Raw genomic sequence first — 11,955 nt, 5'->3', positions numbered from 1 at the left:
CACATGCTCATTGTTGTCTAACTGCCCCACAAACAAATCAGAACAACTGCTAAATAAAAGCTGGATGCAATGTAACCTCCACGTAAGCTTTGTGCAAGCAGATTAGGAGAAATGCTCAATAAATAGGGTGTCTGGAGGAACCCCACACAGGCAAATTCAGGTTGCACAGCTGAAGTTGTTTTGAGGCTCTTGCTCAGCCCACCCACTTCCACTCTAAAATTAACTTGTTGCCATAAGGAAAGCACATCCAATACCCTTTTAATATTCTTTTGGCGGGGTTATTGCTTTTATTCTTATTTTATATACTGTGATCTTTTTATGTCAGCCGCCCTGAGACCTCCAGGTATATGGCGGTATATAAACTCAATCAATCAATCAATCAATCAATCAATCAATGGGAAAGTGCACTGGGAAGTGTGGGATAACATTTGCTTGATACAACATAGGCCTCATCAGCACTAAACATTTAAAGCAGTATCATGCCACCTTAAACAGTCAGGGCTTTCCCTAGAGAATAGTGGACGTTGTAGTTTGCTAAAGGTGCTGAGAGTTGTTAGGAGAGCTTCAAATCCAAGAGTTCCCTGTGAAGAGGGATTGATTGTTAAATCACTGGGAATTGCACTGGAGGCTGGTCCATTGGGCAAATGGGGCCCTACCCCACCAACCCCCCTGCCTGCCTGCCTGCCTGCCTGCCTGCCTGCCTTACAATTCATCCCAGGGTTGGCACCACCTGTCAGTTTCCTCCTCCTCAATCTCAGGCTGCATTCACACAGCAGTTTATTCCATTTCCCCAACATTTCCCTAACTGTTAATTTCAACGTTATATGTGAGCTTCCACACAATGTAAAAGCTACTTCTTGAAAACTAACGAAATACGTTTGGCACTCATTTCTGTGTTATTTGATTCCATTAAAAACCTGTTTGCAGTCCCCTAAGCTGGAAAATCGAGCATGTAAAACGGTTGTAAATCAAAGATTATCGTGACAGTCCATGAAGTTGTTTGAAAAATTGGGTAAGAATTGCGTCGTGCCAACCCAGGAGGAGTAGGTCTGAGATGGGTGCACTGATGTGTCTTGAAAAAGGAGTGAACTGGTACTCTGTTGAACTCTACTGCTTTCACATTGCATCTTCCATTAGTCAATTCGTGTGAAGCGTCTGGCACGCAACGTACTATATGCCCATTCTTTCACACAACTTCATAGATTGTCACTGTAATCTTCCATTTACAGCTGTGTTAACCTAGCAGTGACTGGTTCCCACTGGATCCAGTAAGGAAGAATGCAGGGAGCTCAACAGCCCCATGTTGTTCGTTCGAGTCCCACGTTAGGCAAAAGATTCCTGCATTGCAGGGGGTTGGACTAGATGACCCTCGTGGTCCCTTCAAACCCTATGATTCTATGAATATAATTCGGCCCACCCCCCATTAACAAATAGAGACACAAGCAGGGACAGGCAGATTCAGCTAATTCTGGCTTCATTCCCATCCTCTGCTGAGGAGCAACACTGAGACTGGGGGTGAGAAAGCTGACAGGCAACGACACCCCTTGGATGGATTGTAAGTAAGGCAGGGGAAGTGGGGGGTCAGCTGAAAGCAGATTGGGGTTGGCAGGGCAGCGCCCCCATTTGCTGAAATGGCCCAACCCCCACTGGCAGGAGATTCAGAGTCCTGTGCAAGAGGACTGAGGCTCATGATAGTTCACAAAATTATGTATGGCATAGAGAAAGCAGATAGGAAACCGTTTTTCTCTCTCATAAAACCACAGACATCCAATGTTGGGGGATTCAGCACAGATAAAAGAAAGTGCTGTATTTTTCTGTGTATAAGACGCCCCCATGTATAAGATGTCCCCAACTTTTGAGGACCCCAAATTTAGAAAATGGGCATATGCACGATCCGTGTATAAGACACCTCCATATTTTTAACCTTATTTCAAAGTAAAAAACAAAACAAAAAACCTAGTCTTATACACGGAAAAATACAGTACTTCTTTTCACTGTGAAACTTGTTTCCAGAGGAGGTGGTGATGGCCAACAACTTGAATGGCTTTAAAAGAGGATTGAACAAATTCACGGAGAAGAAAGTGCTCAAGGACTACTGGCCATCATGGCTGTGCTCTGTGACTGCATTCAGAGGCTGCAATGCTTCCGAATGCCAGTTGCTGGAAAAGCCCCCAAGAGGAGAGTACACTTGGGTTCATGTCCCTCTATTAAACATTAAAAGCTTCCCTAAACAGGGCTTCCTTCAGATGTCTTCTACTGAAAGTCTGGTAGTTGTTCTTTTCTTTGACATCTGGTGGGAGGGCATTCCACAGGGCGGGTGCCACTACCGAGAAGGCCCTCTGCCTGGTTCCCTGTAACTTGGCTTCTCACAGTGAGGGAACCACCAGAAGGCCCTCAGCGTTGGACCAGTGTCCGGGCAGAACGATGGGGGTGGAGATGCTCCTACAGGTATACTGGGCAGAGAACATGGGGAAAGCCTGGAGGGGGGTCCCAGAGCACAGGTCCTTGTATCTGGCACCTTGCTTTCTACAGTAGTCTAAGCTCACAAGCAGGGCAAAAAAAAACCCATCCCTCTCGCAAAGTTTCTCCCCAGCAGTTGGTATTCACTGGCATAATGCCTCTGAAACTGGAGGGTGGCTATTAGGATGTGCACATTTCCGCCCCCTCCCCCACCGCTCTATTTTTGCTCTGAGAGTTGGCTCTGCCCCTGTGCTCCAAGCTTATGATTTCTAATTTAACCAGGAGCATTTCTAAAATTAATTCTGGGGTTGGAGAATGTAGGGTGTGCTGTACACTTGTATCTGGATTCCTGCAATGCACCCAGCACTTTCCTTGCATTTGATGCAAGAAACAGCAATTAGTGCAAAATGCTGCAGCACGATTGTTGACCGGAGCAAGACCCCGTTAGCATATAGCACTTCTGCTCAGAGATCTGCACTGGCTGCCAATTTGTTCCTGGGCCAAATTCAAGGTGTTGCCATTAGTATATAAAGCCCTCAACAGTTTGGGACCAGTTTACTTGAAATACTGCCCTACCCCATATTGACCCACTCAAGCACTTTGATCTGCAGAATTGGCACTTTTACAAGTGCCACATAATGTCTGTATCACACTTGCAAGGAATCAGTCCTTTAGTGGGGCAGCACCTACTCTCCAGAAACCCTTCGCCTATTGATATTATGCAGGCCCCTTCGTTGTATTTCTTTCAACGCCTGCTGAAAACACTTTTTTGTTTAAGCAAGCCTGTGAAGATATGTGGCTTTCTTATGCATGTTCATTTTTAAATTGCTGATTTAATCTTGATACCTTGTATGCCTACTCGTTTTTAATGTTTGATTTTATCAGTGGAGGTTTCTGCTGATTAAGCGGTACATACATTGTGTTAAGTGAGTCAATAAGTCTCACCTACCCCGCAGAGTCAGGAGAAAATGAAAGACAAAGTGCGAGACTGGCTACATTATGCTCAGATTAAAGAAGTTTTTAAACTTGATAAAAAGCTAGGATTCCAGGTGGAAAAATCGAAGCTAGAAACGGAATTGTTAGAGCCTAAGACTAAAGTACTTTCAAAAATGTATAACTTGCTGCTGAAGTGGAATACACAGGATGAAACGGTTAAATCGGCTATGATAAAGTGGGCACAGGACATTGGATATAACATTATGTTTGAAGACTGGGAGAGGTTGTGGACTACTGGGTTGAAGTTTACTGCATTTAATGCTTTGAAAGAAAATGTTATGAAAATGATATATAGATGGTATCTGACCCCGGTCAAACTTGCAAAAATATACCACTTGTCTGATAACAAATGTTGGAAGTGTAAGGAAAATGAAGGAACATTCTTTCACCTCTGGTGGACTTGCCCTAGAGTGAAGGCTTTCTGGGAAATGATATATAATGAGTTGAAAAAGGTATTTAAGTATACCTTCCCTAAGAAACCAGAGGCCTTTCTTTTGGGTATTGTCGGCCAGAATGTGTCAAAGAAGGACCGAACATTCTTTATGTATGCAACAACAGCAGCACGGACTCTCGTCGCCAGGCATTGGAAAACACAAGATCTACCCACACTGGAAGAGTGGCAGATGCAACTGATAGACTATATGGAACTGGCCGAGATGACCGGCAGAATCCGAGACCTGGGAGAGGAGAGGGTGGAAGAAGATTGGAAGAAATTTAAGACTTATTTACAAAAATATTGTAAATTGTATGAATCTTAAGAAGGATGCTAGAGTATAAACAACTTGGCACCATTGAGCTTAAGGAAGTGAATTATGAGGATAAGATAAATTTAAGAAATGATAAAAATTTTGGAATATATTGGTTATGTCTAAACTTTTTAAGATTTGAATAAAAGGATAGCTAAAACTAGAGATATAACATTGGAAAATTAATTATGAAGATTAAAAATAAGGGGATAAATTTGCTGAATAAAATTACAACCAGGAATGCAGGAGCGGGAGATGTGAGGGAGTCCAAAGAAGTGAAAAGATCTATGTTAAAAGATGTGATATTGTATTGTTTTATTGGCATTGTGATTTAAACAAAAATTGTTAATAAAAATATTTTTTTAAAAAAAAAAATAAGTCTCACCTACCCCACTGCTCTCTGTGTTACTGTGATGGTCACCAAACTGGATGGCTTTGAAAGAGGATAAGGCAAATTCATGGAGCACAAGGCTATCAACAGCTACTAGTCATGGTGGTTATGCTCTACGTCCATTGACAGAAGCAGCAATGCCTCTGAACACCAGTTGCTGGAATTATCACAAGTAGGCAGAATGCTGTTGTGCACATGCCCAGCTTCCTGGCTTCCCATAATGCACCTGGTCGGCCACTGTAAGAACAGCATATTGAGCTAGAGGAGCCATAGCATAATATGGCAGAGCTCTTCTTATGTATGTGCACATTGGGCATGTCCCTGAAACCATACAACTAAATAAATAATTTTTGATACTGTTGTATAGTTAATTGCACCAAAATTCTTGTTGTATAATGTTTGAACGATATGTGCATGCGCTCCTGCCCATGAATAAAATACCACATGAGAAAGAATCTTGATACAACCAGTTGTACAATCGCATCAGGATGGTTCTTGTGTCATATGTTCTTCAGCAGGGCCAGACCAAGACATTTAGGCACCTGAGGTGAACCACGAAATGGAACCCCACCTCCGCACCAGAGAAGAAGGGGTGAGTGGAGCTCCAAAGCAGTAACTAAGGGACAATAATGATCTACATCTGAATCTGATGCCCAAGTGGTTCCTGCCGCCTGAGGTGGCTGCCTTGCCTCTTGGGTGGCCCGGCCCTGTTTTTCGGTACATGCAGACTATGTATGCAAGCCTACTTAGAAGCCCGTTTTGCAATTAAGTGGCATATAGGCCAATCAATGATGTTCATTAGTAAAACATGTACAATGGCATCAAGGGCCAGTTTCTTCCCCCTTCAGTGCTTTATCGGTGCATGCACACACATTGCTAATACAGAACTGGGGGGCGGGGGGAGAAGCAGATGAATGGAAGGAATTGGAAGCCACACCAAAATGTTCACACATTGCAAATGAATGCACTGCAAAATTTGAAAATAAAACATGGAATTATGGTGAATTCCTAATGTGGTTGGTTTCCACTTCGGAAACAAGAAAAGCTTATTAGGCCACAGGGAAACTCAGATGGGAAGCATTTTAGGAACACCCATGGTCTGTAGAGCCATCATGGCTAATAGCTATTGGATTTCTCCTGTGTGCACTTCCTGGGGAGTAAGTCCTATTGAGCAATGGGGCCTATGTCTGCGTAGCTTGCACTGCACAAGAGCTGCATACAAGGCTGGTAATAGTCATATGCTGGGAGATGCATGAGGTTACTCAATGTACAGTAGAACTTTTCCCCAGGCTAACAAATTCCTTCCAAGGATGCAAGTCATCATTCCAACACATGGGCTCTTCTGTTTAGTTTAGGCACTTTAACAGTTCATCAGTGAAGACTGGTCCATTGGGACCCTGTGGAGCACTGCCCTACCACCCCCCTCTGCCCCCAGCCTTCCTGCCTTCCTGTTTGCAACCAATCCAGGGTGTGGCACTGGCTGTCAGCTTCCTCCTGCTGCTTAGCCTCAGTGTTGCCATTATAGAACTCGGTAAGGGCACGGGTGGCACTGTGGGTTAAACCACAGAGCCTAGGACTTGCCGATCAGAAGGTCGGCAGTTCGAATCCCCATGACGGGGTGAGCTCCCATTGCTCGGTCCCTGCTCCTGCCAACCTAGCAGTTCAAAAGCACATCAAAGTGCAAGTAGATAAATAGGTACCACTCCGGCAGGAAGGTAAACTTGCGCTGCTCTGGTTCGCCAGAAGTGGCTTTGTCATGCTGGCCACATGACCCAGAAGCTGTATGCTGGCTCCCTCGGCCAATAAAGCAAGATAAGCGCCGCAACCCCAGAGTCAGCCACGACTGGACCTAATGGTCAGGGGTCCCTTTACCTTTACCTTTAAGGAGAAGAATTGGGGCAAAACTAGCATTAGTTGGCTCTGCCTGTTGTTGGCTCTGGCACTACATACTGTTGGCCTCCTGGCATAAGTGATAACCCTGTAGCCCAACAGGTGGTCAGCTCCCATCTGCCCCAGCTAGCAAGGGCAATGGTTAGGGATGATGGGATCTGCAGATCAGCAACATCGGGATAGCCATTGCTTCTCCATCCACTGTTCTGCTGCAAGAGGGAAAATGCAAACTGAAGAATCCATTTGCCGAATGAGACGGACATGCAGCACATGCTTCCTCAGAAGTCAGTCTCCCTGTGGAGCTTACTCTCAGTGTTTACAGGGTTGCAGCCCAACTGCCTCCAATGGAAAGCACAACAGGGAGGGGGAAAGAGTGCCAGAGATCTGCCGGAACATCACCCTTGTTTTTCCAAAGTGGTGGGACAATGATGACCCTTGGCTCATCAAGTCCTATCAGGTGGAGCCAGCATGGCCAGTGGTCAGGGATGATGGAAGTTGTGGTCCAACAACATCTGCAGGGCTCCGTGTTGACTAACTCTATTCTAAATCATGCCTCATCATTTTCTATCAACTTTTCACAGATACTATGACATTTAAATGATGATAAATTGAGGGTCTGGGACACGGGTGGTGCTGTGGTCTAAACCACTGAGTCTCTTGGGCTTTCAGATCAGAAGGTCAGCAGTTCGAATCCCCGTGATGGGGTGAGCTCCTGTTACTCAGTCCCACCTCCTGCCAACCTAGCAGTTTGAAAGTATGCCAAAAAAAAAGTGCAAGTAGATAAATAGGTACTGCTCCGACGGGAAGGTAAACTGTGTTTCCATGCACTGCTCTGGTTCCAGTGTTCCGTTGCACCAGAAGCGGCTTAGTCATGCTGGCCATATGACCCAGAAAAACTGTGGACAAACGCCGGCTCCCTCGGTCTGTAAAGTGAGATGAGCACCGCAACCCCAGAGTTGTCTGCGACTGGACTTAACTGTCAGGGGTTCTTTACCTTTTTAAAAAATTGAGGGTCTAACACTTATCGAGGCCTAAATATACCACACAGCTTGTTTAGCATTAATAGATTTCTTTGGATTTCATACCAGCTGGGATCTCTGTCTGATACACAGGGTTTATATAAGACACAACCCGCTGGGACATTTTCTCAGAAATCTGTAGAATATAGTGGAAGTATTTTTTCAAAGACAGAGTTTATTGCTAAAAATGTTTTGATCAGTCATGGTTGATATGTACACTGATATGTTGCAAAAGGAATATTCAAGTAAACATTTTCAATATTTTCTGGCATAATCTCCAGCTCCCCCCCCAAAAAAAACCTCCTATACACAAACATTAAAAAATAAATAAACTGTACACAAGAAATTTCTTTTTAACGTCTCTACATTACTATATGTATTCCAAAACAAAACAATCCATCACTCTTTCATAACTTCATACATTTTTTTAAAAAAATCTCCTTAATCAATATACATATTTTTTTAAAAACCTAGACAACTTTGAATATTAGTCTGAAGATCAGTGACAAGTTCAGAAGATAACAAACAAACAAAAATGTACAGGAAACGGAAATTAAACACCTTCCCAAGGGGTTTGTGGGGGAAAGACGGGTATCATAAACCATCTTTCTGGGGGAAATATCTCCCTTCCCTTACGCTGAAGGAAAGTGTTCCATTTTGAAAGGGTTGGGCTCAACATGTGGTCCTGCATCATCACCATTTTATTATTAATAATAATAATAATAATTATAATAACAATAACAATAACAACAACAATAATTATAATTATAATAAAAATAACCAGAAAAACACAGCGGATCTTCCCCCCCTTTTAAATTCTCTATATTTACAAAGGATGGTAATTTTCCTCTTGTTAGAATGCTATATATATATATGTATAAAAATAAACATCTTATTGTAGTGCTTAGCTTTTCTTGGGCCTGCACTGCAGTTCCTTTCAGGTTTTGCTTTCCCCATTTCAAATAAAATAAAATAATTAAAAAAAGAAATACAGTGCAAGGGGTTGCTGGGACAGGGTGGGGTAGGACTGAGAAATGAATAAGCAAGGTCTCGTGTGTCAAAAGTTTCTATGTCCCCTTATCTTGGGAGCACAAGGTCTACCAGGAGACAAGCAAGTTCTTCATTCAATCGTAAAAAAAAAAACAACCCTAATCAAAGTTGCAAGATTACTGACACCTGTCATATCCATCAACAATCTGATTGGAGGTTCTCAGGATGCCAAGGCCTCTTGGACAAGTCCCCCGTGTGAGATTTCCAGAACAGTGTCTACTCCACCCCATCTCAAGGGACTGGGGTTGTTCTGAAAGGCAGTTCTGCTAGAGCTGATCCACATATCCACATGCAACACGCATATATATATATGCATATATATATACACACACAGGAGCAATGAGGTCTCTTAGATCCAGCAAGACACCCCAAAGCTGAGGCTAGCAGGAGCATTTGCATTCTGAAATCACAGGGTACTGGACAGGTATCCAGGTGCAATATTTCTGCTTCGACCACCCTTGGCAGTACCATCTCAGGAAGGTCTTGGTGACTGACTTGACTGGCTTACAGGACATGCCCTCGGGGAAGGAGCAGGACTTCTCCGCAAAGCAGTTCCCTTCCTTGATGTAGCGAGGCCAGAACCTCAGTCCCAGATCCTTCCAGGTGTACAGCACCGGGCAATAGGTGTACGCCCAAAGCCACTGCAGAAACTTCCGGCGGGCTTTCTTGCCCATCTTGAGCCTGGTCCCATAGGGAGTCTCGCCCAGGTCCAGCTTCTTCAGCTCGTTGGGCAGCGGGCCAAGGCCTTTGAACCGGTGCAGGGCATCCGAAGCAGACAGGTTGTTGGCCTGGGCTGGGGCCGCCACGGACATGAAACTGGGGTCAAAGTTGCTGCCCAGCTTCTTCCTCAAAGTCCGCTCGTCCAGGTCTTGCTCCTTGGGGTCATACTCCGGGTCGGGATGCTCGATGATGTCCTTGACAGGCAGGCTGTCGCTGGGGGAGGGCCGGAGCCGCAGGTAGGGCTGGCAGGAGCCCGGCTGGAGCAGCAGTGCTAAGCAAGAGCAGAGCAGGAGAGCTTGGGGGGCCGTCATGCTCTCCTCAGCCCAGCCCAGCCCCAGGGCGCAATGTAAGACAGGGGGTCCCCACCAGCAGCCCCAGACAGGACCCAGGCAGTACCGTGGACTTGCTTCTTCCTTGCCTGCCCCCTTTCGCCGATTGTTAATACTCCACGGCCCCACTTGCCAAGTCCAGGGGGTTCATAAATAGGCTGAGACAAAGTCCAGCAAGGCCTCTGGCTTTAAATAGATCGCCAAGGGGTTAGATGACAGACGCATGTAAGGTCCCCCTTGACACTCCCTCCCTGCTACTAATCAAGCATGGTGAGCGGGGAGAGGTGGGGGGGGGAGAGAAAATGGGGTGGCAGGGAAAGGAGAATCGGGGTGGGCGGGAAGCGGCCGCCCCCTCCTTGCGAAACAGCCTCCCCAAAGGGCAACCCAATTCTTTCTAGCTCTTGGCCGTTCCAACCCCCCTGCTTCTCCTTCTCCTTCTCTCCTCTCTCTCTCTCTCTCTCCAAAAAATTCACAGCGGACCGACCTCCATCCCCATGGTGACAGCTGGACTTAGACCCACGACAACATGTCTAGACGGTATGACAGGGTTTGGCGTGAGACTGGAGCCCAGGAATAAAACCCTCTTTTATAGATGGGGAACTGTGGAAAAGGGGTGGGGGGGGGAGAGCGGGCGTAGCAAAGGGGTGGGAGGTGGAGGTGGGGGCTGGAGGAGATGGTTTTTACAAAAAGAGGGAGAGTCACAAGAAAATGGGGCCAATTTTTTGGTGGGGTGGGGGGCTCCCCACTTTTCCCTGTTCTCCCCCGCCCCTTCGAAGTGCAGTCAATTTCTTCTTGTTGCGGTTATTGTTATTATTATCTCCTCAAACAGCCGCAGATCCCCAAGGAAACTGCCAAACGGCCCCAGGAGAACTTTTCTTCATTTTCGACGTCTTTTCTTCGAGAAGGTGCAGCGTGTCCCAGCGCAGTGGGGGGAGCGGGGATCTTGCTCGACCGCGGAGGACAGAGAGCAGAAACTTTCCGCGCTCCCTTAGTAGGATCCAGCTGCCCCCGAACCTATCTCCGAGGTCATCCTCCGCGCCACTCCAAAGCGCAGGCACCCAATAAAATCCCAAAAGCCGCGGGTGGGGGGCGAAGCACGAGCCACTGCCCCAAAGGACGAAACTCAAAAAGCCTCCGAGGAGATCGCCCCCCGATGCAACTCCGAGGGGCGGCGAGTCCGGGAGCCGAGAGAGCGCGAGGATCGGAAAGAGTTGCCTCGCTCGCCTTGGCGGGGGTTGGGGTTTGTTTTTCAAGCCAGCCAATTGGCAAAAGTCAAACGCGTCGCCCCGCCGTCGCCAGGCTGATCTCTTTCTCCAGGAGCTTCAGGATCCCGGAGTCGGGGGGGGGGAGCTGCGGGGGGCGTAGAAGCCGCCTGGCTGGGTGCGCGCGGGGGGCTCGCCTCCTTCTCGCCGCCGCCTCGCAACGTGCTCTTCTGCGGGAAGAAGGGAGCGAGCGAGCGAGGTTTCGCTGCAGCAGCCTCAGCTCGCCCCGTCTCCAAGGCTCGGCTCGGGAGGAATGCCTCGATCCTCTTGCTGCTGCTGCTGCTGCTGCTGCTGAATCTGGTGCGGCGGCGGCGGCGGCGGCGGCGGCGGCGGCGCCTGGCTGCCTCCTCGTGGGGCGCCGGAAAGGCGGCGAGGTCCTTCCTTCGCTCCCTGCCCTGCCGGGGTGGCTGGCTCGCTTCTCCGGCGGAGCGCCTGGTCGCCGTGCGCCTCTCGTGCGCTCCTGCCCGCGCTCTTCCTCGCCCAAGCGCCTCGCTCGCTCGCTCCTGCGCCCAGTGGCTCCGCTGCCCAGCCAGCGCGCGACTGCTGCGCTCGCCTCGCTCAATCCCAAATTAAATATCCCCCCTCGGATGGAGCCAAGTGTCAACGGGAACGGCCCACCTCTGTCACTTTCACCACGTTGCCTGATTGACAGCTCCCGCTCGCTCCCTCCCCTCCGCTCCGCCGGCCCTAAATTGAAGCGCGCGCGGGACCCGCCGCTGGGTCCTAAAGACGCACCATGTTTCTGCACTGGGGGCTCCCTGGCTCCTTCTCTCTTGCAGGCTTGCAAGGAAGGTTGCGTGTGCGGTGAGAGAGCGCGGGTGGTGGTGGTGGTTGGTTTCCATGCGAAAAGTATTACTAATGAAGAAGATTATTATTATTAACATAGGAAGCTGAGCTGCCTTCTACTGAGTCAGACCATTGTCCCATTTGGCTCAGTGTTGTCGACACTGGCTGGCAGCGGCTCTCCAGGGTTCTGGGCAGGAGTCCCCCCCCAGCCAGACGTGCAGATTCTGGGCATTAAGCTAGGTGCCCTTTCCCTTCTTAGTATTTATATCACTCCAGCGTTGTTGAGGCACCGATTTCGGATTCTAT

At 47.7% G+C, this 11,955-nt stretch overlaps 1 protein-coding gene across 1 annotated transcript; it reads right to left on the bottom strand.

Moving 5' to 3' along the window:
- Window positions 1-7,657: 7,657 nt before the first annotated feature.
- Window positions 7,658-11,410, bottom strand: LOC310831064 (noggin-2-like). The gene has a single exon (XM_083711158.1). It carries the CDS (start codon window positions 9,581-9,583, stop codon window positions 8,933-8,935), a length of 651 nt encoding a protein of 216 aa, XP_083567284.1. The 5' UTR covers window positions 9,584-11,410; the 3' UTR covers window positions 7,658-8,932.
- Window positions 11,411-11,955: the final 545 nt, after the last annotated feature.

This window comes from Podarcis gaigeae, assembly GCF_964106915.1.
Source record: "Podarcis gaigeae genome assembly, chromosome: 14".
Lineage (NCBI taxonomy): Eukaryota > Metazoa > Chordata > Lepidosauria > Squamata > Lacertidae > Podarcis > Podarcis gaigeae.
Note: the sequence above shows the minus strand (reverse complement) of the source record. Positions and strands in the feature narration are given on the sequence as shown.

What these genes read in the sequence shown, in the direction of transcription:
- LOC310831064 (XM_083711158.1), bottom strand. Translation starts at nt 9,583, where the DNA reads ATGACGGCCCCCCAAGCTCTCCTGCTCTGCTCTTGCTTAGCACTGCTG.